The sequence below is a fragment of the Coffea arabica genome, chromosome 2e (assembly GCF_036785885.1).
Source record: "Coffea arabica cultivar ET-39 chromosome 2e, Coffea Arabica ET-39 HiFi, whole genome shotgun sequence".
Taxonomy (NCBI): domain Eukaryota; kingdom Viridiplantae; phylum Streptophyta; class Magnoliopsida; order Gentianales; family Rubiaceae; genus Coffea; species Coffea arabica.
Window position 1 is genome coordinate 49,420,429 of NC_092313.1, and position 27,725 is coordinate 49,448,153.

General features: G+C 35.9%; 1 protein-coding gene across 1 annotated transcript; it reads right to left on the reverse strand.

Moving 5' to 3' along the window:
• Window positions 1-152: 152 nt before the first annotated feature.
• On the reverse strand, window positions 153-27,497 carry LOC113732549 (protein unc-13 homolog). The gene is made up of 26 exons (XM_027258385.2): window positions 27,233-27,497; window positions 26,621-26,796; window positions 26,463-26,527; window positions 25,999-26,341; window positions 23,167-23,233; window positions 22,931-23,084; window positions 20,959-21,126; window positions 20,644-20,754; window positions 19,751-19,960; window positions 18,822-18,923; window positions 18,143-18,373; window positions 16,885-16,959; window positions 16,680-16,760; window positions 15,858-16,043; window positions 15,608-15,763; window positions 10,338-10,430; window positions 8,993-9,064; window positions 7,919-8,036; window positions 5,196-5,374; window positions 3,404-3,485; window positions 3,110-3,214; window positions 2,926-3,032; window positions 2,039-2,116; window positions 1,868-1,963; window positions 1,587-1,682; window positions 153-602 (listed from the first exon to the last, which is right to left on the reverse strand). The coding sequence occupies exons 1-26, from the start codon at window positions 27,238-27,240 to the stop codon at window positions 429-431; spliced, it is 3,333 nt and encodes a 1,110-aa protein (XP_027114186.2). The 5' UTR covers window positions 27,241-27,497; the 3' UTR covers window positions 153-428.
• Window positions 27,498-27,725: the final 228 nt, after the last annotated feature.

Genomic DNA, 27,725 nt, shown 5'->3' on the forward strand with positions numbered 1-27,725 from the left:
CCATCACAAATTTTTTCAAGAGCACATGCATTACACGTAAAGATCCTGGTACTGCTGACGACAGCTGACAGTTAAAATGCAGAACAGTTCGAAAGCTTATGAAGCATTCCTAATAACTGGCAATAGGGAAAGAGAAAATGGGGGTCATAGGATTGTACAAGACATCACCATGTCTTGTTGCTGAAACATAGATTAAGACAAATACCCATTACGCTTTTACATGAACTCTTCTATAGTACAACTGCAGAGAAAAAACAAATAAACAACTAAATACACGAGTTGAAGGGTGCCAGAAGGAAAGAGCGATTGTGGGGTAGAATATTTAATACTGTAGAACAATTAGATATACTACAGTTCTTAGCAAAGCCTACAAGGTACAAAATGAATTATTAACTCCACTTGAAATTTTTGAGAAAAATAGCATCTGTCTAAGTGGCAGATTTTGGTATCCTGTAATGTTTCTTGAGGAACTGAGAAGCTTCTGAATCACCCCTATGACACAAAATCCTCAGGAGGGTTTTCGTATCTGCACCCAATTTGCTCCTGCCACCCTGCAGCTCTAATTCACTTGCAGATTTTAAGTCCTCGATCAACTCCCGCGTCTGCAATTCATGAAAATGATGAACACAGAATTCTATTAGACAAGGAGAATCAGCAAGAAGTTGATAAAATAGCCTAACTTGACTTTTCCTTTTTTTTTTGGGTGAGGGAACTTAACCACATTTGGCTTGAGCAGACAGTACTTGTAGTTCATTTTTTGAACTCAACACTAATAACCTTGAAAAGGAATAAGTTTCATTAAGAAAAGGAAACTTTATTTTTACACCATACAGCATAGCGAAGTAGTTGAATTATTCATGTCGACCTTGCAATGGTATATTCTTTTCACAAGATTCCAACTTCCAGTCTTTAGACAATCAAAGGACCTAAATTTCTTATTAGTCCAAACAATTGAACGCAACTGTCTCCTACTAACTAAGGGAAAAAGAATCTCTGGATCTTATGTCTGATTGTTATTGTAAAACCCATATCTTGTAAAAGAATTTCAATGAGGTACATAAAGAAAAGATTATGCACTAGAGCATAAAACAAGGAATCAAGTGACACCCATTCTTCCGCATTATGAAACTCCATGGATTATGTGATTTTGGATTCCCACAAAACCTTGGTTCCCAGACAGCATGAATGAAAAGATGTTTGAAATTTACACTCTGAAAAGTTAAATTTCTTGTGCTAAAAGTCTCTTATTTTATGATCTTTGAGAAGGTACATAGCTAAAGTATAGGAAGATGATAGACAATTCAAGGAACTTCCATTAGCAATATTATCTATAGTACTTTGAAGTCCAAGAATCTTGCAAAATTCCAAATCTCAGGAAAAATAGAAAACTGATAAAAATTGACCAACACGGAAATCAAATTTCATCTTATGAATTTGTAGCTACTTTTTCCTGCTCTTAGTGTATTGACTTCACAACAAGCTTTATGATTAATTATGGAGACATCAGATAATTCTTTATTATGACTGACAAAATTGAATGGATTTTAGCAGCATTCTTTACTACACAAGGTCCTGCTAGAGCTAACCTCATAACCAAGCAACTTTATCACCTGCCGTACGCCAGCTACTTGATTTTCAACTCCTCCACGAGGAAGCCCATCTCCACCAGAGATGAAAAACTCCTACAAGATAAATAAGCTCAGTTGGAGAATAGGCAGCCAAAATTGCTTATTTTTCTCAATTAAATGTTCCATCTATCTATCCTTGAAACAGCGAAAATGTTGTAATACAAGTGAACACATATATGTCCATTTTTTTATTAGCCAAAGACAACTCCTCCATTTGAATCAAAATTTTCCTTTATCACCTTTAAGACCTCTACATCTTCCTCCAATAACTTAGCATCAGCAAGGGTAAAAATGCGTGATGGGCCTCCATCCAAAATGACGCGGAGTAAGCCATCCTGATGCAAGGAAATTAAAAATAAATTAAAAAATTTCAGCATTTAAAGATGAAAGTGAAAGGATTTAGCACATACCAGTGAGGCTTGGAGGAGACCTGTTACAACACGATCTCGGAGTTGCTCCACAATTATATCACAAAGTTGATTGAGTACCTGCAGATGGAAAGTAGATGTATTCACATATGTTTGACATAATTATATTATCTATTAATGACAAACAAGTACTACTACGTACACATTTTCTTGCAAATATGACAAACTTCATTCTACTGTGCAGAGAAGGTAAAAAATTACTGAAGTTTGAAGGCTGAGCAGAAATTGTCACGACAGACAGCAATTATCAACAAAAAGATGTTTAGATTCATGCTTCACCATACAACTGGAAGTGGGACAAGATAATAAAACAAGGCTTTGAATAGTTTTGAATATCATTGCATGTGGGGAAATTAAAAGACATATCAGGCCAAGTTGAGAACAGATCCATGTATCTCAAGAAATTTCTACATAAAACAGGGTATGCCTAGAAAAATCACTCCATTGCAGTCCAAATACCACAAGTAGACAGACTACGTACACTAGAATGACTTAGTCTGGCAACTAAACACGAGTTCAGCAATCAAGACGGGAATTAGCCTGATTTTCAAAAGTTCCTTTAGACTAGCTATATTTTGCAGTTCATACACTATTGGTTTAGGCACGACAAAAGATAAGTTGGATTCACAATGAAATGGCCATTCTTTTAATAGTCTAAGCTATATGGGAAAAGGGTTCTATTGAAGGACTCACAGAGATATGAAAGGTAATTTGCAAAATCCATTGCTATATCAAAGGAGAAAGAGAGAGATGGTCAAATTCTTCAAATAACTCATATGGCCAAACATTCATTGGTCCTTTTCCATTTTCATTTCATCTGCTGATCCTACATATCAATAGGAAATAACACAAGAGAGACAAGGGCATACCAAATCCAGTTGATCAATCAATGTTTCAAACCTACACTGAGAAACAGTTGGCTTATAAAGATTGTCAATAAAAGACTCTCTGAGGTCCCAAAAAATTATTTTAGTTCCTGCAAAAATAGGAAACAACAAATAAGACTACAGTCTACAAAGTGTGGGTCATAACCAAAAGCACCAACATGCTCACCAGTGAACTCACAAACTCGGTTAATAGCAGCATTTATATCTTTTCTACTGCCATCAAAAGTCTCTTTCTGTGTGGAACTTCTTAAATTTTCTTCTGTAGGTCTCCCTACCATGCCAAACCAAACATAAGCATAAATTGCAAAAGAAAAACAGAAGCAGCAGTATGCATTTGTAGCAATTGCAGAATACACAAGGTCTGTAAGCCAGAAAGGTTGTTTAATAAACCTAACAATTCTGTCATCTGATAAAACCACTGATTAAAAGTACGAAGAGAAGTCTAATAAGAAATACTCACTTATTGACTTATCATGGTAGTTTTTCCTTGTCCATCTCTCCCAAATGCTATCTTCCAACTTATTCAGTTGGCTAATTGCATACTATGGACAGTGAAAAAATCAGATACTGTAACTGATTAGGATTATTGGAGAGTAAGGGAAAACAAAATCAGAATTATAAGGACAAGCAGAAGAGCAGCACAGGCAGTAGCAGAAAACAAACTTGGAATAAATGTCCAATTAGGTAGCAGTTTCCTCATGCTAGATTGGATCTTCATGAAAAATCATCTACAAAAGGAATTTACCAGGTGCTTTCTGAAGTCTTAACAGTGGCAAGCCTAAGCATCTTATCAGGACATAAATGTACACAACTCGCAGCTCTGAACATATGGCTTTACTTCAACTTAGGTTGACATCTTGGCAAGTTTACCAATCTCAATTTTTTCCTTTTTTTTTTGTTTGGTTGACATCTTGGCAAGTTTACCAATCTCAATTTTTTCCTTTTTTTTTTTGTTTGGTTCCAAACAAAAAAAGTTGAACTTAATTAGCAGAAATTGTTTTTTATTTCACAAGCTTTACCGACATACACTAAACTCTACTAATTGGGGACTAAATAACAGTGCCATTAAGAGTTTCAATAACGTGCTGCACCCATATCAATTTCCCCCATTCAATGACAAAGATATATTGATGAAGTTACTGAAATTGATGCTACCTGTCATCTTATAAACCAAGAATGTATTGATCGAGTCACATTACCAAATTCATAACAATTTGTAGACTATATATGAGGAGAGATGGGGTTAATTTTAGAAGTTTGTTGCTCATGAGCAATCAGGTAAAACTGTTGAGAGCAATTGCTTAGCAAGGAATCCCCAGTATGGATACATGGCATGTGGCTGTCTTGGAATAAGGGATCTGAGTTTTCTTGTCTTTTACTTGGTTCCATGGCTTACCAAAACTTGAAAATAATTGGACAAAATTTTCTGCAAATAATTGGACAAAAACTGATATGTAGTTAGACTAATATGCCACATATCATTAAATGGAACAATCTGAAGTTCTAGTCAGAATTGAATCGAGGACCTTTTACTCCCTGAACCTCAAAATTGGCAGCTTTAAATCACTGGATTAAGACCTTTTGGGCTGGGAACTCCGGTATAAAATATCTTGACATACTCAAATGATGTCACAAACTATTTGACCCTTGTACTCTAAGGACCTCAACCTTGGCTGCCCTTCACAACAATATCAAGACCTCCTTGGGATGAGACTTATAACCTCTTGACAATGTCGCTAGTTGTCACTTATTTCCATTGTTATTGTAAATTTGAATCGTTTTCGAGGAGTATAAAAATTTTACTTCGGGAGATCTCTAGGCTTTTCTGCAAAGCAAACTCCTTTTTAATTTTTAATTTTTATTTTTTGAAAGATCTAGATTCAAAATTTATCTTTTAATGTAAATTTCCACAAAGCAAAAAGACCAATTCATGGTTTGGATTAGACTCAATATATGAAGCAAGAGCAAGAACATGCAGAACCAAGGATTGATTGCTTGGAGGAATTTTACTAGGAAACAATAAATTACTGTACAATGTAGGGAAAGATATACATTACAATGTAATAGCAGTTGATAATCATGGTGAAGGATACAAATAGACTATTACAAAATTTTTAGGACAGGGTGTAGATTATAAGCCAAATGTGTCTTGTAGGCCATTAAAAACTGCGGCAGGTTTTATCCCAGAAGATAACAAAGAACATGACAAAGTGGAAAACAAGGCTAGAAGAAGAGGTGTTCCTGGAACTCACGTAAAGTGTATTCAACTGAACACAAACCGTTGGTGTTGTCAAAGCACTATAATCAGTCGACCTTTTCACATCAGGTTGCCTTGGATCCCTCAGTTCCTTTTTTACTAGTGCCTTAATTCCACCTTCTTTAGAGTAACGTGTAAGAATCGGCACAGGAGGAATGACATCTTCTTTCTTGGCTGCAAGGGCAAGATAGTAACAATAACCATGATGGCAAAGATATAAACACAGACAAGAATAACAAAATTGGTCTTAAGAATTGTATGGATAATATAACATTAAATTCAGAAGCTTAATAATCAGAGCAAAAATGGATAAAATATTGCAACATGCTTAAAGATCATTTTGCTTCAGTTCAATGAACAGAAATAAGGGTGATATGGAAGTCATAGCCCGGAAATCTTCTGTAAATTCATCCCCAAACAATTCAGCTGGAGACAACTACAGAGGCTTTTTTTAATCCATCCTTCTGTGCACATGCAAATCCATAATCTTCAGCATAAACAATTGGACAAAGGGCATCCTGGTCTGCTGAAATCGATCATAACTTAAAAGCCAAGATAGTTTTAGTAGCTTCTTGACACTACATTGTTATCTTATATTGAAAACAAAAACTCTTATCTTATGACGCTAATGTATTGCAAATGTTATAGTCACAAATGTCAACAAAGGAGAAACATGAATTTAGGTAGTTACGAAATAACTTTCAACTACAGTCTAGGTGGCAAAAATCAATGCATTTTTTGATATAAGATCCAATTGGCAGCTATCAAAAAGTTCAACTTCCAACTAAAGCCAATTGGCAACAAAAGGAGTGGCCCAGGATCTAATTAATTTAGCTGGAAATCGTTGCGAAACCATTGTGGGGCATATTGTCCCTTTACAGCCTCTCTCACACTTGACTTCGTACTGGCCACAGCCATTGAAATTTGAAGCGGGCTCATGAAACATTGTTGACAACATAGGGCTTGAGGGTATGGGTGATTGAAGCTCTAGAACTCCTCTAGGCCTGTAAGAAAGAATCGAGACATGGTGAACTATAAGAGGGTTGATGAATAAATCCCTCAAATACCATAACTAGGGGTGGGCACGGGTCGGGTACCCATCCCTAACATGATTTGGCTGATCCGACCCTGATATATCGGATCAGCCATTTTGCGACTCTAACCCGCTCCTAATGTCTTCGGGTACCCAAAAAAAAGGGGCAAATCATAGGGTACCCACCCCTAAAAAAAAAACTATTTTCCAATAAAAAAATTGCTTTTCACTTAATATCAACATGTTTTCCAATAAAAAAACTGCTTTCCAATTAATATTGGTAAAGATATTGTAATCAAAATCCATACATCACCATTCTCACACATTTCATCCAATAATCAAACCGATCTCATAAATTTAGTACATATTAGAATTATAATATCTAATAGACAAAATGAAGTTTCATGATAATTTTGAGTACATCACCATTCTCATACATTTCATCCTTCTACAACATAACAAACACAAGGATAATAAGTATTTGGCAACTTTCCCAGCTTCCTTAAGGATGTTATGGTACAAGACTGTATCCCAAATGAGTCAATTGTGGAATCAAGTCCGAAAAAGAATTGAACAGAGCTAATAATTTTTGGAGAAAGTATAACCAAAATAATCTTGAAAATTTTTCCCCAACTTGCTTACATCTTTGGAATAGACCTTATGGCATTAAAGGTGATGAAAAAGAAAAATAAATTTCTTGCACTAAAATAAAGGAGACAAATTTAAGAGACATAATTGCAATAAAATAAATAAACAAATGAAAGACACAAATGTTTTAATTATCTAGTTAACAGAAAATTGGAGCTCCAAACACAAATCTTTGATTGAATTGATGAAAAATTTGCAGGAAAGATCGATGGAGGTAGAATAAAAATGAAAAAGGATGAAAGGGATGAACAATTTTTATGATAGAGTTTCACAAAATTTTCTTTGTTTTGTTCATTTGGTTCAGGTTTCACCAAGAATATTCGCTTTTTTTAGACAAGATGAGGAGAGGCGGATCATATGGGATTAGAATATGAGGTTGTGTGCCAATAATGAGCCCTAATTTTTTAATATTTATATAATATACCCTGCAGGTTGAGTACCCACCGATTTTTATTTTCCTGATCCGTATCCGTATCCGTCTTTTGCGGGTTACCCAACCCGCATCTGCCCCGCTAAGAAAAATCAGATCGGATATCCTATTTTTCGGATTGGATCGGGTTTATCGGGTTTTTGGATCGGCGGGTTTTTTTGCCCACCCCTAACCGTAACAAAGAACTTGGGTATCCATCTCAAAACCAATTGGTGATGACTGAAGTTGCCTTATTAATTTAGCTGAAAACCCTTGGAAACCAATGTGGGACATTTTGTCTCTCAACAGCAGCAACAGCAGAAGAAACTAATTAGTGGTGGGTGTCCAACAGTGGTGAGGTCATAATTAGCAGCACTGATGTAGATTAGGTATGATTCTAGAGGTACCCAAACCCTGGAGAAGAAAGAGGGAACAGTAACTAGGGTGGTATTGGGTGCTACTGAATTAGGGATAGATTTTCATACCTAAGGCTATTGTAAAACTAGAAATGTTTAACAATTTAAAATTTGCAATTCGTGGAAGAAAGAATTAGGACAAAAAAATCTGCACAACTGTGCAAAACATTCTCTTAAAATATGTACATCCACTTCAATGTGTTGGATTATACCTAGTTGATTCACCACACTCCTTGCATACACTTGAAATGCATTGTCAATGCCACGAAGGAGGCTGCTTAGTTCACTAGACCTCATTGGGACTTTCAGAGCAAAAAATTGATCAACTGTCTGCAATACAAGAAGAAAGTAATTGGTTTTCAGTATCTGATCTGTTAGGATATAACCAAAGATGTATGTAGTAAAGCATATTAAATGACTAATGGGAGAGAAAGTCTGAGATAGCTGAAATCTTCAAATTCTACTGCTCTATGGGCCTTAAAATGACCACATACTTTTGTTCAATGAGGCACAGCAATCAGAGTTCTGGTTAAACAAGGCACATTGCTGAAAGAAGTTTAAGACTTTGAGCCTAGAGTGGCTACCCATGTCTTGACAAAGAAAACAGTAATTGTATCTATTATTCCAATGGAAAAGCAAGTCTAGTTAGCAATTTGCTTTATGTTTGGGCAATGACTCATTTCATGCAGTGTACTAAACAAATTTCAGCTGTGTCTAATTTCTTTTTTATACTTGCAATTGCTACAGATAAAAATTTTCTAATCATTTGAAGAGTTGATTATTGCAGGCCTTGTTGCTTTTCATTTGTGCTTTTGTTGTTCATTCGTAAATTATCAGGCCTTTGTGTTTCTTGTGTGTATAGTACCCGATGAAGAAAAGTAAAAACTGTGGAAAATCAAACTTAATCTGCAGTGCCAAAATGAAGCCATTTTGTTTACCAGAAGCCAATTAAAGCTTCTATTCTCTCGGGAAACTGTAAATTGCAGTGATCTCAAAGAAAAACGGCGAAGGAGCCTTGCAGCTATCTTGATGCTGGAAAAAGGATGTGTATAAATGTAAATTTGTCAAGGTATTAAAGGATTTGTATAACCTAACATTGAAAGAAAAAAGCATATCCCCTTTTGTCCATTCTGTGCCTGGCAAGTACAACTCATAGTATCCGTTCTCAATTTCTTATCATATCAAACTACAAAATCCAGCTAATAACAGGAAAGTGCTCCATGTTGGTAATGGAGGAGTAGACAAGAGGAGACTATCTACATAAATAAAGGATGACAAGAGGGAACCTCTTCCACAATTCTGTAGACTTCAACAATTGAACTTCCATGCCTTTGTTGAGGTGACACAGGGACCCATCTCTGCAGAAATCTTAAAGAAAATTACTCCACACAAAGTAGAAACTTCAGGAAAAGAAAGCGGCTAACAGAAATAAACAGTTCATAAACAAAAGCAAATCTTTAGGGGAGTATTTGATACATTTATCTTTGGTTTCCCTGTCAATGCTTAAGAACCATTATGAACAAAACCAAGAAAAACAAAATAAATAGGGGATTGTTGCTTGAGCATTGATTTTAATGTCTTCAATGAGATCCCTTCCCCAAATTTTAGTGACAAACATCTTAAAGCATTGAATGAAATTGTTTGTTAATTGGGGGATTGTTTCACAAGTATTGAAATTAATACCCAATGAAATCCCTGCTCCAATTTTTTCTCACGAACTTTGTATTTTCCTTCTGTATGCATGTATACAAACCAATAGGATCATTATGACTACCTAGTCCCACCCCTCTGATCGCACCCTCTCCAGACGTCCAGCTATTTCTCCCTAACCACCTTCCCCTGGAGTTTGTCAAAGCCTCTCTTCCACCCCATTCCAAGCTCCAACTTCCCCCTCCCAAGTACCCTGCTAGACCAAATCACAGCCTCCAGAGTCCCCCTCCCTCCTTGTCACCAATCGCTCTTCAGACACCAAATTGTGATCTTTTCCTCTACTCCCTCAAGATCACTTACAAAGCTTTTCGCTCATAATCTTGAGATATGGAAAGAAAGTTCTCACCAAAGATTTTCTATTGCCAACTTTGCCCAAAAAAAGATAGAAGAACAAATTACTATTAACTCATGAATCCAAAACAAATTACCATTATCTCTTGAATCCAATATTTCCTTATTTCCTTAACTTTCAACCAAAAGGAAAAGGAAAGAATCTTCTCTTTTCGGTGATGAAAAAAAAATTTTAGGCTTTTTTTTTTTTAAGTTAATGCGAGGACTCCCAACCTTACAAGGGGGTAGGGGCTGATCATATGTTTAGTAACACTGATAAAAATGCACCTAATTAATAACTCCCATATGACATATGTCAATAAAAGTTTCAAGAATGGAAATCTGCATCTCTATGTTAATTGCCCTTATTGACATAAATTAACACCATTTTTTCCCTGGCCAAGGAGGAGCATCAGCCAGAACCACAGTTTTTCAAAATCAACTACCAACACTTGATAAAGCCAAACATTTGGCTTAAACATCACACTTTGTCCCCTTACCTGCTTACAAGTTATGACTAAACATGAAGTAGACAGCATGAATCCAACAAATGCATCTTTTAGAAAAGGAGACAGACTATAAATGGATCACCTCTTGTTCAATAGCACGCTCAACCCAACTTAAAATTCTCCCAAGTTGCGAATTCACCCATCTCAGCACCAGTGTCCCAGATATAGTCTCGATCTGGACAGAGTAAAGGAAACCATATCAAACAGTCAAAAGACAAGACTGCAGAAGATCAATAACCACAACATGGAAAAGAAGTTTGCTCATATGGGAAAGCATCAGAAGCAACATTCTTTCAAGCAACCATTAAGAACACAGAATAAACATCAAATGGGAACAGAAAAGGCCACAAGTACATTTTTTCCCTTTATATGTACTGATGTCTGGATATGCTCAAAAAATTGTGCAAATACGGTATGCAATTAAAAACTGAAGTAGCCAATTTTTTTGACTAAGTAGTCAAGCACAATTGATTAGGAACAGATGATGCTATAAGCCGAAGATCATATTACACTCAGTTGACTATCAAATCATGCCTCTAATACTGACAAGTCATTAGCAGCTGTTAAGAGAATATAAGTATTCTTGTAGATAATAAATTAGTAAGGGTATTCTTGTAAATAGTTTGTTAAGTTTGTACTTCTATAAATACTAGTTGGTCACTCATAATATACTGACTAGATGTTTTCCTCCCAAAATACCTGTTAACATGGTATCAGAGCCAGGTTCTAGGATTAGGGTTAAACATCTAGCAAAGTACTGTTCACGCTGTTACTGTTCACGCGCAGTACTGTTCACGCATACTGTTCCACGCTGTTACTGTTCATGCATACTGTACACGCGCACTGTTCATCTCGAGTTTTGACCCTTTCTTTGGTTTAAAGTGCTATTCGCTATGGTTGAAAGGTTTATTAATGCGGTTACCACTGACCAAGTTGAATCGAGTTCCCAGAAGACTGTTACTATATCCGAGAAAGATTATGTTAAATTTCTACAGTACCAAACTACAAATCACGCATCTCTTCCCTCTGCTTCTTTAGCACAAAAAGGTAATGACTCATGGATTATTGATTCCGGGGCTACTGATCATATGTCAGGTACCTCTAAAAACTTTTCTAATTTTCAAGAGTCTGCTTCCTTTCCTCATGTTACTTTAACTGATGGATCTACCACTAAAGTTAAAGGACTAGGCACTGTAGAAATTAATCCATCTCTTCTGCTGTCTTTTGTTCTTTACGTACCCGATTTGCCCTTTAATCTAATGTCTGTTAGTAAGCTCACTAAATTTCTACAGTGTTCAATTACTTTTTCTCCTGATTCTGTTGTCATTCAGGATTTGAAAACAAAGAGGACGATTGGTGGAGGGCATGAGCATAATGGTCTTTATTTTCTCAACTCTAATAGTCCGATTGCATGTTCTGCTACTGTTTCTCCTCTTGAAATTCACTGTCATTTGGGTCATCCGTCTCTACAAAATTTGAAAAAGTTAGTTCCTACTTTGAGTTTCTAATTTTGTTTCTTATTCTCGTCTCTTTATGTCATATTCTTCTTTTGTTGCTTCCCTTGATTCTATCTCTATTCCTAAGTCTATTACCTATGCTCTTAATCATCCTGGTTGGAGATTAGCTATGCAAGAAGAGATGTCTGCTTTGGAACAAAATGGTACTTGGGATCTTGTCCCTCGTCCTTCAAGTAAGTCTGTTGTTGGTTGTAAATGGGTGTACACTATAAAAGTGCAGCCTAATGGTTCTATTGATAGATTGAAAGCTCGTCTGGTAGCTAGAAGATTTACTCAGGTGTATGCAGTAGACTACTTAGAAACATTTTCTCCTGTTGCCAAGATTACCTCGGTTCGTCTTCTTATCTCTTTGGCAGCAACTTACAATTGGTCATTGCATCAGTTGGATGTGAAAAATGCATTTCTGCATGGAGATTTGGAAGAAGAGGTATATATAGAACAACCTCCTGGATTTGTTGTTCAGGGGGAAAATTCGCGGTTGGTTTGTCGTTGAAAAAATCCTTATATAGATTGAAATAGTCTCCGAGGGCCTGGTTTTGCCGGTTTAGTAGTGTTGTCATGGAGTTCGGTCTGACAAGATGTAGAGTAGATCATTCTGTATTTTATCGGCATTCTAATGTTGGTAAAATTTTATTAGTTGTTTATGTGGATGATATTGTGATTACAGGTGATGATGTTGTGGGGATCCAGAAACTTAAATCCAATTTGCAGGCAAACTTTCAGACAAAGGATTTAGGTCATCTACAGTATTTTCTGGGCATTGAGGTAGCTCGGTCTAAATATGGGATTTATTTATGTCAAAAAAAATATGTACTCGATATGCTGAGTGAAGTTGGGATGTTAGGTTGCCAACCTGTGGATACTCCTATGGATCCTGATGTGAAATTAGTAGGAGATCAAGGTACATTACTAGATGATCCTAGGCAATATCGAAGACTTTTGGGTAAATTAAATTATCTCACTGTAACGAGACCTGACATTTCGTTTGCAGTGAGTGTTGTGAGTCAATTTCTTGATAGCCCTCGTACTAATCATTGGGATGCTGCTATACGGATTCTCAGGTATCTTACGAGTGCTCCTGGAAAAGGGTTGCTGTATCAAAATCATGGACACATTGATATTGAAGGATGTAGTGATGCAGATTGGGTTGGTTCTGCCTCAGATCGAAGATCGACCACAGGATATTGTGTATTTGTTGGTGGTAATTTAGTATCGTGGAAGAGTAAGAAGCAAACAGTTGTCTCCAGATCAAGTGCAGAATCTGAATACCGCGCTATGGCTCACACTGTGTGTGAGTTGGTTTGGTTGAAGAGCATGTTACTTGAAATTGGGTTTGAACATAAACAGCCTATGAATTTAGTGTGTGATAATCAGGCAGCTGTTCATATTGCGTCTATTCCAGTGTTTCATGAAAGGACAAAACATATTGAAGTTGATTGTCATTTCATTCGAGAAAAATTGCTTGACGGAGTCATCAAGACATCTCATATACTATCTGTAGATCAATTGGCTGATGTGTTTATCAAGAGTTTAGGGGGTTCTAGGATGAAATACATTTGTAACAAGTTGAGTGCTTATGATATATATGCTCCAACTTGAGGGGGAGTGTTAAGAGAATATAAGTATTCTTGTAGATAATAAATTAGTAAGGGTATTCTTGTAAATAGTTTATTAGGTTTGTACTCCTATAAATACTAGTTGGTCACTCATAATACAGTGACTAGATGTTTTCCTCCCAAAATACCTGTTAACAGCAGCAAATTCAGCATCAGTTCATGACATGCACATAGGCATTAACTACATACTAGCTATCCTTATTCACAAAAGCAATTGTTTGGAAAACCCTACTGCATAGTTTTGATGAAAACGAAAAGGCTTCAATACAAGCTCTTTCACAACATAGAACACTTATTTTTTATACAGAATACCATATTTTTATAAAAAGTAACAATGTGAATGGAAAACAACAAAAGCAACACACAGAGTACTCGGGAACCTGTACCAGGAAACAGCAATCTCCCTACTCATCTGAATTCCTTAGTCTAAATTCAAACATTTAACTACAATAGATGTGGACATCATTTTCTAAATTGCCCATTGCATTCAACAGAGAGCATTTGTGCGATTTACAGCAATCACTCATCTGAAATCATATCATCTGACCTACAGTTTTTGCATACCAATAGCAAAACAAAGAGCCAACCAAACAGAGGCATCAAAGTCCTTGAGTTGCCTGAGATGCTATCCAAATAGAATTATGTTTATCAGCATATATTACCAAAATTTTGGACAACTAGACAAGTCACGTGACTCTGAATTACATACTCAGACTCTACAATTTTTTGTTCAGATCTCAAAAGGTTATTGTTACTCTCTCCGTCTTGTCTTATTTGTCACGGTCAACTTTGTACACAGTTCAAGACATTTGATGCTTGACCAACTAGCAATAAACTCTTTCCATGATAGCACCTAGATTTATATTCAAACTTCATTAGTTTCTTCTGAATTTTTTAACTATTAGAGTATTAAATGTTGGAATTTGATTCTAATGCTCTTTTTAAAAATTTTTGCTTTTGACATTTTAAATTTTAGAAAGCTCTGTTAGAGTATTAATAAAACATGACATCATTGCTCTTTTAGGAAAAGGTACAAAAGGTAACAGGGGGAAGCTGGTCCTTCTTTATTTCCTTTTCAGACCATGACAAATAATTTGGTACATCACCAAAATAAAAACCATAGCTAATGAAATGGGACAGAGGGAGAAGAATGTTTTAGAGAACAAGCATTGCTACTTCAGTGCACAATGAATGCATGTGTCCTTTATCAATTAATTTCATTTTTCTTTTTAATTATGAAGGTAAGAGGGTGTTTCTAATTTTTAATATAAAACAAGAAGATTTTTGAATGATGTACTTAAGCTTTAAGTGGAATTGATGCTTTTAATAATATGAAGTCAGCAAAGGGTTTAATTTGTTCAATTAAAGCAATCTTCAGTTGCTTTACCTAGTAGCAAGTGCCTCCAACAATAGAATTACATATTTCTGGAATTGTGATTAAAGGAGTATTTGGTTATCCACTTCATATTTAAATAGCACTATGAATTATCTTATCCAGATGAAATCTTTACTGCAGTGGGACTCCCGTTTAGATTGAATGTGGTAGGAATATACTGAATAGGAAAGGGCTTTGTCCAAAAAGTAATTGGCCCCCTTGTTTCCCAACTGTTTGCTAGGATAGGAAAGCTCGTCCACTTTAGTGCACAAGGTTGACGGGCATGACTTGTAAAGATGTACTCTTTCTTCTTCTTTTTTGTTTTTTTTTGGAGGAATTTGGGGCTGCGTTTGGGAATGTGGGTGTTTTTTTTTTTTTTTTTTTGGGTTGGGCGGGAAAGGGGGGGGGGGCATTTAGTGAATAAAATTTTCGGAACATAGCTTACATTTTACAAATATATAACGAGAAATTTCCAATTCTACAGGCAACAATATAATAAGTTTGAAAAGTGAAAATCCATGACTAGTGCCCTCCCACCCTCACCCACAAAAGAAAAGGTACCTCTGCCTCATACCAAGCATTCAAAGGCTGAGCTACTAATTGCGAGTATTTAAACCCTGAAAAAGTACTACAACTCTATGAAGCTGCCTTTCAAAACTTCAGAAATGAGAACTTAAGAGCAACAGTAATCAAACTTGTCCACTTAAAGGTTTTGGCTTTTAGCTCAAGACTACATCTTGAGTTCTTTTAGTATGGAAACAAAATCCTATCAGATAGTAAAACACCAAAATACTAATCAAACCAGAAGAATTTTACTACTACTTCGCTGAAACAACATACTTACCTTGTATAAATTTAGTTTCTTGCAATACATTTCTCCAGTTTCTTCGTTGCAGTTTGACATGATGACTTCTATTACATACTGCTCAAGGCTATTAGCAGCAGGAAATACAGCTACAGTATCTTCAGTGAGATGTTCAACACTATCGAGAAATGGTTTCTGAAGAAAGTAATTGTTAAGCCTCTGTGGTTCCAGATGCATAAAGATATATGCTACCATAGAACATTCATATACTAACTATGCATCAGCTTACCAATTTAATTCCAAAAAGCTTGTGAATGAGAGAGGCAGAAACAGCAGTTGCATTTGGGTGCCTCTGAGATAGGATAGGCATATACATAGTTGCATCTTTTTTCAAAAGTTTCTTTGTTTGCTCTGCAAGTGATGCCAACGGATGCTCGTGTGTTACATCAGACATCGTCTCAACATCCTTAATTATCTGCATAAAAAGTGACAACAGACAATTTTGTTTGGTACCAGCCAATTAGAGGGCATTCTTCAGTGCACTATTTTTCTGATTCCAAACAAAGCCAGACTGTCATATAAAAGTCATGTGCAAATAAACCTGACTCAAAGGCTGTTTGATCACTCATCAAGTGTTGAAACCAAAAAATGAAAGAGGGAAACACTACGCTGGTGAAATACCAATGGGTATTGGCATCTCTTAAATTCATAAATTTCTCTTGAAACATGCCTCTATTTTCTCTTTAAACATGCCTCCAATTTTCACTTATCGACAAATGTAGAACGTGCAAAGCAATGATTTCCATAAATTTCCATTCTTTAGACTTTCAGCCGTAATAACTTCCTTGTTCAGAAGTCGGCCAGTGTGTTCCCTTCTTTCAAGCAATTTGAAGCAACATCCTAGTGCCTAGCTGATTTTCTGCTATAACCTATCATCCCATTGTGGCCTCAAACAGGATACAGAAGGGAACCATACAAACGACCAGGGTCCTTAACTTTAGGATGGCCAAAACCCACCCATTAATCCCATCTCCCAAAAAAGAAAGGAAATAAAGAAAACAACCCGACTGAAGAAACCAGACATATTTCAGCTGAAAATTGAACAACTCACCCTCACATATGCACTTTTAATGGATGACAAAACATATGATTCTATCTGCTCAGTATCTGCGACAGGTCCAGTGTACATTGCCTGCAGGAAGTGCCAAAAAATTGTCAAGTGCTTCTAGATCCAACAGGTTGTATTTGCAACATAAAACTGTTCTTCAGCTGATTAATTTTGAACTCAATCTTCGAGAAACATCGTGGACAAATACCATTTCAGGTTCTTCACAAAGAAGTCTTCGAACAACCATTGCTGCAACTAATACACTCTCCATCATTGCTGTGGCCTAAAAGGTAGAATACAAATGTAAGTTTTTTTTTTCAGCAGTGAAAATAAGAGCATCTGAAAATGCATAGAGAAAGAAAAGCACTTTTCCAAAAAGAAGATTAGAAATTAAATACAACAAGAACAAACAGTCTAAAAGTCTAATTGTGATTGAATAAGATTAACGAGAAATGTCAATACATGCATCAGACCTGGAATAAAGAGTTAAGATAGGAGATAGAGAATTTAATCCTAAAAAGCTGTCACTTTTTCTCCATTGAATGTAAATCATTTCAAATTGACAATGATCACACTTTGTTTACCTTGAACGTTAAATGTTTTTCTGAATAGAAAATAAAAATGGTCAATCAGTGCTTCAGCTTCAATAGGTGGTAACTAATACTCAGAAAACAACTTGTCTGTTCTTGATATATCATTTTCCTCTTTTCTTTCTACAGTATGGAAGAAGGTAGCAAGTCTCATGTTTTTTTTATAGTCCTAAATGAAATTCCAAAATTGGATTAAAAGACCAACCATATTTTAAGAACCAGTCAGAAAACCCAGAAGAATTGTTTAGTTGCTAATGCTTCAAACAGTGAAAGCACCTGCTCAAGCAACAACTATCACAAAGCATACGAACATAATGTTGATAATTGCTGATGAAACAAAGATATCAGAACTATCAAATTTTTCTTATCACGTTCCTGACAGCTGGTATTAAATCTGAAATCCAATTTGTCATTGTATTCTTAAATATGAAAGAGATACAACTAAAATTAATCATCAAAAGAAATTATAGATTAACTTTTCAACCAGTATATGCCATAAATGAGGCATGATACTTGCTTTAATTTCAGTTAGAACCAGATCTTCTAAATCCCATCAAAAGCCTTCTCCCCCACCCCCTCTCTTCTGCAATTAAAAGAGACATGCTGCTTTACTGCTTTTTGCATCTATTAAATTATTTTAAACCTACTTTGAAGGTGTACAGTCATCAAAAGAAAACTTTATACTAGCAAATGTTCCAGACCCTGAAGCTTCTGCAAAAACATAGAGAAGAAAAAATATAAAATAAAGATTAATCGTTTATGCCAACTTGTCATTTAGAACTTCATTGACAATATGAATAGATGAATAGGCACATTGGATACACAAACAAAAAAGAAAAAGAATGATGTGAAGGATCAAATGATTTATTAGCACACCTCAGTATAATGATGATGGTAATCTCCGAGATGCTTATCAGTCCATTTCTGGATTGGTAGTAAGAAAGATTGTAAAAACGTCATCTCTTGAACTCCATTCTCACTTTCAACTCTTCCAAGCAAACTTTTCAAGTGCAACCTCTCCTGTGATCCTCGCTGCTCCTTCAAAGGGATTTTCTTCAATTGTTCAATAGAATGTTGCAACAACCCTCGCTCGCCCGTGAGAACAAACTGTAATGCACAATGAGGTGTTTTAGACATTATGGAAACAAAACACTTTTACAAGTTACTAAGCAACATCTTTTCAGGAGGGTGTCAGGACCAATCAATCAAGGGTAATAAAAAGCACTGATGTACAAAAGCGGAAATGATTAACAAAAAGACAAAGGAATTCCTACAAACTTGTCATAAGAAGTTAATGATATATTCAACAATATAATCCTGTTTTTATCATGCATTAAATGATTTGCAAAATAACTTGCATTGTGAAAGCTCATAGATGACAACGGCCCAACAACTGCTTTTGTACTTCACTAGCAAAACAGGAAAGAAAGAGCTAAATCCATCTTATGCATGATCAACAATTTGATGGACAAAAAATTAGTGGTTAACCATTTGGCCAAGATGCAAATGACTATTCAAGGCCTTGCACTAAGGAAAGAATGTTTAGTTTAAAAACCTGACGAAACAACACCCATGCATAGCAAGTATAATGGATGGTTTCTGTGATTCCCAGAATTCGCCAAGTGGACTTCAAAAGCTCCAAGATTTCTTCCACTTCCTGAAGACAAGATAATGCATAATCAAATAATCAAATTAATCTTCAAAGTCATTCTAGGAAACTACAGATAAGCAATTTGCATCCACCTAATGTAGGACAAGAAAGGTGTGATCTAGCCTACTAGCGCTAGCAGAAGAATGAGAGAGTCTTGGGACTATTTTAGGGCTGTAAACGATACCCATGAACAGTGGGGCAAAAAAGGTAAGATGGGGTTTTGGATTTTGAGGAAGAAGAACGAAAAAACTAATAAACAAATAATTCATTCTTTACCATCATTGTCTCTGCCTACAATAACGTATAAATATCAAAAAGCTGTAAACGTTCCTAAAGATGTGGAACTTCCATTTCTTGTTATAAATAGAAAAGCAAACTAGTTTTTAAATTTCCCTTAACTGCTACCTACTCCAATTAATTTCCTGATGTAATAAGCAACTAAAAAAGACTCAAAAGACACAATTGCTGCAAATTTCCTGCAAACAAGTAACAGACTAAAATACTCCTTGAAACCTGAAATTTTATAAAGTACTAAATCTCAAGAAAATGAAACTACAATGAACCTAAACAAAAACATTTTGCATTTTTGCTCCTAATTAGGCTGCTTATCTTCAAGGGATGCATAGTTGAAGCTTTAAAGAGGGAAATTTTTTTTTTTAATTTTATATATCCTGGAGCTGCTTGTTGACTGCATCGTCACCATAACCTAAATTTCCACAAATCAATTATAACTAGATATAGGAACATAAGTTCAGCTAATGTAAGAAGTATATATGACTAAAAAGGAGACGTCAAAAATTGTACAGTTTCTGGCTTTTAAAGAATCCATTTACCTCTGCAAGTTTTCCTTCGTCAAGAATGTCAAATACGCTGAGAAGCAGTTTTTCATATAATCTAACATTTAAGTGATAACCATCTGCCCAATGGCATATTTCACCAGTTAAGTCACCTCGAGCAGGCCTCTCTGCAAGGGGAGTAGCAACATCTCTCAGACATCTTAAACATTCTGTCCGCTGAAGCTCACCAGCAGAGGGTGTAAGCATCTGATACAAAAGGAAATACACTAGAGTTGAATACCGAGGCATACGCCGGTGATTCATTATGTTAATTTATTCATGTAGCTAGCTACAAGTATAGAGAGACAACTACTTGTGTTTTTCAAAGAACTGGATGGAAATCGCATTTAATTTAAAAACAGGGTTCTACTTTCACAGTTGAATGTAAGCACGTAGCATGAAGAAAAGACTTTCCCTTTGCATGCAGATAACCTGAAAGCTATAACTCTTGGGGTTAGGCTGAGGGAAGCTGATGAGTCATAAATGGATCATATGAAGAGTTTTAATAAGAAGACATTTGATGTTGAAGATACAAGACCTCATGGTAATGGCTAACCAACATATCCAATATTTAGGTGGACTAATACTTGATGATCAAGAAACTAATCTTTAGACAGAAGATCTGAATAGCTAAGAAGGTCAGACAACTATTGCACAGGTGGAGCATTCAAGTTTTGAAAATGGGAACATAAAGAATGGTCTTGTTTTGTTTAAGAAACTAACTTAAGCGGATGCAGGTACCATTAGTAGTAGCAAAAGAATGTTTAAAATAGAACTAAGCATAAAGCCAACTCAATAACAACTTTTCTCATGACAAAAGAGAGTAACCAAAACAAACAAACAAACAAAATAGAGTAAAATTTTTCTGCCATTGAACACTAAATGCGTACCTCAGATTCCTCAATCTTTGCCAACAGCACCCTTAACTCACTTGCTTTGCGGCCAGATTCTCCAAATCCTACAGCAGGATGATTGATAAGGCCTTCCTCCATCACATTTAGCTGAACTGACACAAAATTGAAAATAACAAAATCTTGATGTTAAATAATTTGAACATCACAACTTGCGCCAACTAAATAAACTGATTTGAACTGGATCTCTGCACATGTAATTGAGCTATATCCGGAATTAGACAGGATGCGTGAGAGAGAGAGGGGGAGAGAGAGAGGGAGAGAAAGAGAGAGAGAGAGAGAGAGAGAGATTACTTGTCTTTTTTGCCATTTGATATATGACTTCTTGTCAGAAAACTCTGTACGTGATATACAACACAGCAATTCCAGTGGAATCAAAAGAGCATCCATTCTTTTCCCAACTTTTCCCACCATTGCATTCAGAAGGCCAATTCTTGTTCTAACATCCATTGCCTCAGTAATCTGTAAATGTCATGAAAATGGACTAAAAAAGAAAAATATCTGAAATAGCAGAAATCTCATGAAAGTTGCCTCTGATACAGATGGCCACACAGAAAGTAATGTTAATATGATTGTTATGCAGTTTGAGTCACAAACATAACTTTTGAATAGTATTTGCTTGATTAGAAGACAAAGCTTGAATCTTTAAAAATTGGTTCGATATTTTGCAGCAACGAAGTTCTAAGATAGCCAAGAAAGATATATTCCTAACAACATTTGTTCGACTAGAAACAAGATGTATAATTTCAAAAGCTGACATAAATATACCACATCAATGACGTTTTAGGTGGTTAACGAACATGTATTCCATAGCAATTTCACATATAAAAAGAGATTTAACAACAGTTGATTGCAAGCCCCATATTTTCAGCTTCTCCTGCAATGCAGGAGAAATAACATGTTTGAGATCAATATGGGCCCTCACCACCCATCAAGCGAAACAAAGATTAAACATCAAGTGAGGAGTTTGAGAATAATCTAATGAAAACTACTTACTTTGATCACCAAGTGCAAAGCTTAATCTTGTAAACCCACCTCCATCACAAAAATAAAAAGCTGAAGCCTATGGAACAACTAGATTGTCTTCTAGAGCATGCTTGAACTAGACTATATTCCTAGACGTCAATCTTTACATTGCATGGGCATATCTTAGTATCTTACTGTAGCGAGACTGATGAAACAGTATACTAACAGAAACTTTGATGACTCAGAAGTCTTTATAGAGACTCTGACAACAAATAAATGGTCATTCTAACTTCCCCAACTTTGTTCCCATATTCAAGACTTTTTAGCTATTCAGTACTTATAAGTCCACCTTTTCCAAATGTTTGCAAGTGCTTACTCCAACCATACTGAGCGTATACACTTGTAGGTCAAATCAAACACAAATTTCAACAAACTTTTTTATTTTACGGGAGCCCCTTGCAAACATGTTCAACATCGCAATTGTTCAACTTCCGAATGCAAAGAGAGGCGTAATCATGTGCACTTCCACAAAGGACAGGAACTATGTGAAGCAGATAATGGCATATTTGCCTAGATGAAGAATTAGGGCAATAAAACACAACAATTTTACAAATTGAAGACCTTTCCAAACAATCATTTCAAAAATTGAAGACTTTCTCAAAGAGGACTAAAGAAAATGAGAATATTGAACCATTTAATCAAAGCAATACAAAGAGATTTAAACTGTTTAAGAGTAAACCAGACATCGATAGGGGTTGCACTGCCTTTTGTTTAATTTTTAGACTATGAAAACACATTATGGATCTTTGATAAACATCATCCCATTAACTATAAAGGCAAATCTTTTGATGTCAACAGCACTCATACATGCACTGCTCAATTAAGCAGCTTCTAAAATTCCCAAGGGGGAATAATAGATGAGAAGTGTTAGCTCTTTGATCAGTCTTTAACACAATATATGACTTCAGTACACACTATTTATCTAGGAAGTGCCAACTATAAATCTGTGTTCTTTGTAGCTGTCTAACCAAACTTCTTTCACAGAAGCAACTCAACATTATCACAATTACAGAATTATTAGGTACTTTGATGAGTAACTTTTAGCAAGAACAGGAGATTTTTACACATTCTTTTATCCGGCTTCTTTCATATCAGAAGATGGCTAATACAAAGAATGCTCAGTAATATTGAAATGCCCAAACAACAGCTACATTTATGGATGGGGAATGTACTTATCCAACAGGAGGAAAGTAAGCCTCAAAAGTTCACAAGATGTTTGAGTGAAGCAGTTAATCTTTACCTCCATTTGGACACGCATTGTCTCCAAAAGACTAACTAAACCAGATGTCTGCTGATTTTGTGTCGCAACATGTTCACCCTTACTGCGTCCCAACTTCCTCATCAATCTTGATTTTTTATCTTTCTTTTTTTCTTTGACAGGAACAATGAGGCCCCTGTTCAATAAATGTTCCACATATGAAGCCAACCCATCAAACATAACTATCACATCAAATTGAATTACTGGAAACAAAGTACCCTGAAGCTCCAGCAGAAGCCAAGAGAATCTCATATGCAGTTTCACGGAGATCATCATCCATAATACCTGAAAAGAATTGCAAAGCAGTTTATATTGACAGCAGCAATCATAGCCGCAATTTTTTTTTATTTCTTGTTTAACAGCATAAAAGTGACCAAAAGAAAGTTCTTCACAATTCTTATACTAAACCCCCATATCTGAATCACTTTCGTCAACAGCACAATACTTAAATCCTCAATTGTTTACAACATGAGGGTTTTTTGGCCCGTAAAACTTAATCATATTTTACAAGGAGACATGAATTATGACTTCTAACGACTTTGATGCACAAGGCACAAGAGAAGGGACCTGGTCAAGGAACAATGGACAAAATCCCCCATCAGCTTCCCAAGGAATTATAGATTCGTTAACACGTATCTTGGACCACTTGACTTATTGCCGATTGATTTTGAAAAGATCCAGTTCTTCATTAGACACTTTCATGATGTTACATGGACAAGGATCTTATGCAAATTTTCTAAGTATAAGATAGCATATAACATCATATCCATCCAGGGTGTGTTTCTTTTGGTTTTAGTTTCTGCTTTTAGCATATTTGGCAAATTTTAAGCTGATATAAGCTGATTCTGCAAAGTAGCCTAGAAATGCTTTTGGAAATGGCTTTGAGCTTTTCAAAGCATCTAAAACAAAAAGGGCTTTTCATTTTTGCAAGACTTTTCAATAATTATTTTCTGATAATCAGTTTTGAAATAGCACAACCAACAGCTAACAAGCCCAAATACTTTTTTAAGATTAGGGTTATGACTTAGTTTTGCAATTGAATGGCAATGAATCGGATATAGCATATGCTGCCATATAATGTGGTTATTTAGACTTCAAAAGTATTCCAAAATGCATTTCATGTCAACAGTCATATGCTTCTAATTTACACTTATCTATGTCTTGGAATCCATACATTACAAAGTGCTCTTGCAATTCAAGACCAGGTCAAGGGAATCAAGTTTCTATCAATTTGTCAAAAGCACTTATTGCAACAAACTAATCCTAAAGACAGTAATACGGCTAAGATGATATTGATCCGGTCTCTTCTGTCCTTTCTCTCATCCATCAAACCTAAAACAAGCCCATGGTACAAGCTAGGTACTATTGAGGAATTAGCTCGCAGTGCATATCTTCCTTGATTTGCTGATCCTTTGGGAGTAATTGACATATTCCTAAGAAAACCTCAGAGGAATTTCTAAAGAAGAAGAAAAGGGAAGGAAATGGCAGAATTTCTAAAGCATTACCTCACTTCCTCACCTACGAAGCTTAATCTTTTTCCTATAAAAAGCCCAACCACAAGCCACCAAACAACATAAAAAAACCAAAGATGTGCACTCCCATTAATCTCAGTAAGCAGCTCCATTTAGCAATCATTTCCAAGAAAAACACAACCAGAAAGCACCAAACTCCATAAAAAGGCCAAAGATGTCCCATCTAAGTACTTACTAGAAGCCCCAGTTTAACAATAGTTTCGACCTAATACCTTCTTCCCAATTAACACACCCCTCCAGGGGCTCCTTTTCCCATCGTCCCACCTTTTGGCCCTGAATTTGGCACTATCCCCACAGCAAGTAGTTTTCGTTGTTGTCTGTGGTATGATAAAGCTACTCCTACACCAGCCGTACAATAAAACTATTTAAATTATCCATCACAAATTTGTTCTTTTCCTTAGCTAAAGAACTGTACTTATCACAGATCCACCATCCCCTGAATATGATTGAATCAAATAAAATGATTACCATACTTTCCTCTCAAACAACATACGGTGCAAACAGGTCGGCACTTTTAACAGCATAATCAACATTATTCGAGTCTATTTTGACAACAGGTCCGGAAAGCAAAACTTTTGCCATTCCTCTTTTGCATATTGACCAGAAAAAAATCACTGATACTGCACTCTTCAAATTCATACCCAACATGACAATTACACGGAAACTCAAATTGGGACCTTGTGCCAGGCAACTTCATTTGTTGAAATAGATAAAAGTTGAATGATTCAGATAATTTAAGACAGCAGCGGTGATCACTTTGAACAATCCAAATAAAGCCACAGCAATAATTTATTTTTCACAGTTATGAACACAACTACACAGAACAAATTCCTTCTAAAAAGTTTTGCAGGAATGTTATAAATTTTGTTCCAACCCAAAATGTAGTTAAAAAGGATGCGGCATCTCATCAAGAATTTAACTGGCCAATGCTGCCATGCTCAAAACTCAAAGGTGCAAACTTTAGTAACATTTAACCTCCAAATCGCATAGCGCCAGACTTTTTAAAGTCGCAGGTAATATATCAAGAGGAAAACAGATATATCTTATGTAGTTTTGAAAACGCTTTCAGTCAAAAACATCCCTTCCAGCTTAATAGCTGCACAAGAGAACAACTAAACTAACATTTATCAAGCTTCAGTTCTAAACCAACCATTTAGAAAACAGCCAAAACCACCAATATCAAAAAACACTTTCAACTAAAAAGATGCTGCTTTTAATTTAGCACTGCAGAGACTGATTAAGTAAGACAATACCAAACATCTTGCAACACGGGGAGAAATGCAGATATCAAAATTGATTTTTTAAAAGTAAAATATGCGGCATTGGCTACCATGAACAGACGAGATATTTGTTTATTTAACATCAATAGGCACAAAGCTCTTGGCGGATTCTTGTACTTTCATCTCTCCACCATGCACTTTAATTTTGTGTTCAATCAGCACTAACCAACTTCAGCTGAAGACAAGTATTGACTAAACTATGCTGACAAGTTTTCAAGAACATTCATAAATCATTAACCTGTGGCAAATGAAGGCAATCCAAGCTCCAGATCAGCAGCATCATTCAGAACTCGTCTAGAGTATCGCTGACTATCAACTTCTTCCAAATCTTCATCATCATCAAAATCATCAATGTCATTGATAGTCAACTCTTGAACTTGTGTGGAGTTAAGAGACTGGGACTTTGATAGATTTAACAAATTTTCATCTTCTGCAGAATCAAGAGTCTCTGGAGTTGCTAGACTTGGCAAAATGGGGGATGGCATAATACTGTGGAGAAGAGGAGGTTCCCTTCTTGGAGGTGAACCTGAAGAAATAGGATCCGTAACCAAAAAGAATTCATCGGCAGGACCTGCTTTATTCTTACTCAAAGAAAAAACAATAAATATAAAACTCCATATTAGGCTACAACCGTAAGCAGCTCAAATCAAAATGAAAAACACTCAAAAAAGAGTATGAAGAGTTTAAAATTTCAAGCTTTACCATATTTGGGAACAAAGTACTGTCATGATACTCTCTAATAGCTTCTGAGAGGTCAAGCATTTCTCCTGCATTAATTTAAACAGCTTGCTTAATTCCAGTCCTCCCAATGAAAATCAGGGAACAAAATTTTTAAGAATACTAATTAAACATTTCAGGACCTTTCTTGGCACAATTCAAAACATGGTCAACACTGACTTGATCCAGATCCACATCATCCAACGAAACTGCTCCTGGGGGCATTACCACCTTCTTGATTAAGCTACCAGATAAAATGAAACTCAGCAGCACTCTCCTGTCCCGCCTATATCGCTGCAGAACTCCAACCACACCCTCCCTATTCAGATTTCAACAAAAATAGCTATCAAAAGTCAACTTTCTCATAATGGATCACTCATTAAACCTAAGTTCTATCCCTCACCATAATTTAACACCAAAATTTTGCCAGATACATCCATAAATCTTAAACAACTCGTACCACATTCTCAAGAGAAACAATAATCTGCTTCTCTGTTTAATTAAAACATCAAAACTTCCTTCCAACTAATCAGCAACATTACCAATAACACCAATAATATTAACAGTAGTAATAATGATAATGAGAGGAATTTAATAGCTCAATAATGCAATACACAAGTAAAGAAAACCAGTGCAATAGAAGTTTAGCTGCATTGTCTCCTCATCACAACAGTCGAAGCAAATCTTACTACTATTTTACATTAATCACCGCCATTAAAGCACATAAACAAATGAATTACGCCGGTTTTACGTACTCTTCCATCTCAAAATTGAATTGGTCGAGCTGAAGAGAACTGCTGCACCAGTAACTTCACTTTTGCTTTGCTTTCGACTTTGATTAACCGCCCGGCGATGAAGAAACAGCAGATTTGACTAGGATTGGAGTGAAATTTCTCGAAGTGAGGAAGGGAAACTGGGTTTTTTTTTTTTTGGCTGTGAATTTTGAGCTGAATTAATTGGATTTAAGTTGTGAATGGGATTTTCACATTTCTTTTCGCTTCTTGCGATTTCTTTGCTTTATTTTATTATTTTCCTGTCTACTTCTACGAGTAGGGAGTGGCAGGAGTGTCAACGGGTCGGGTTTGGATTCGGACCCGACCTGAATTCGATAAAAATTTTCTGACTTTGGATTGAAAAATAATTTTGATACTCGAACTCAAATTTAGACCCGTTTACTCTAACAAAAACGGGTCGTATACGAAATATAGGATTCCTACTCGTATTCGACTCGGATCCGACCAATATATT

Excerpts from the sequence above, each read along its gene's own strand:
- LOC113732549 (XM_027258385.2), bottom strand. Across the intron at positions 5,375-7,918 it reads GAGTGTGGTGAATCAACTAG|CCAAGAAAGAAGATGTCATT; the intron begins GTATAATCCAAC and ends TTGCCCTTGCAG. Across the intron at positions 603-1,586 it reads TAAAGTTGCTTGGTTATGAG|ACGCGGGAGTTGATCGAGGA; the intron begins GTTAGCTCTAGC and ends CATGAATTGCAG.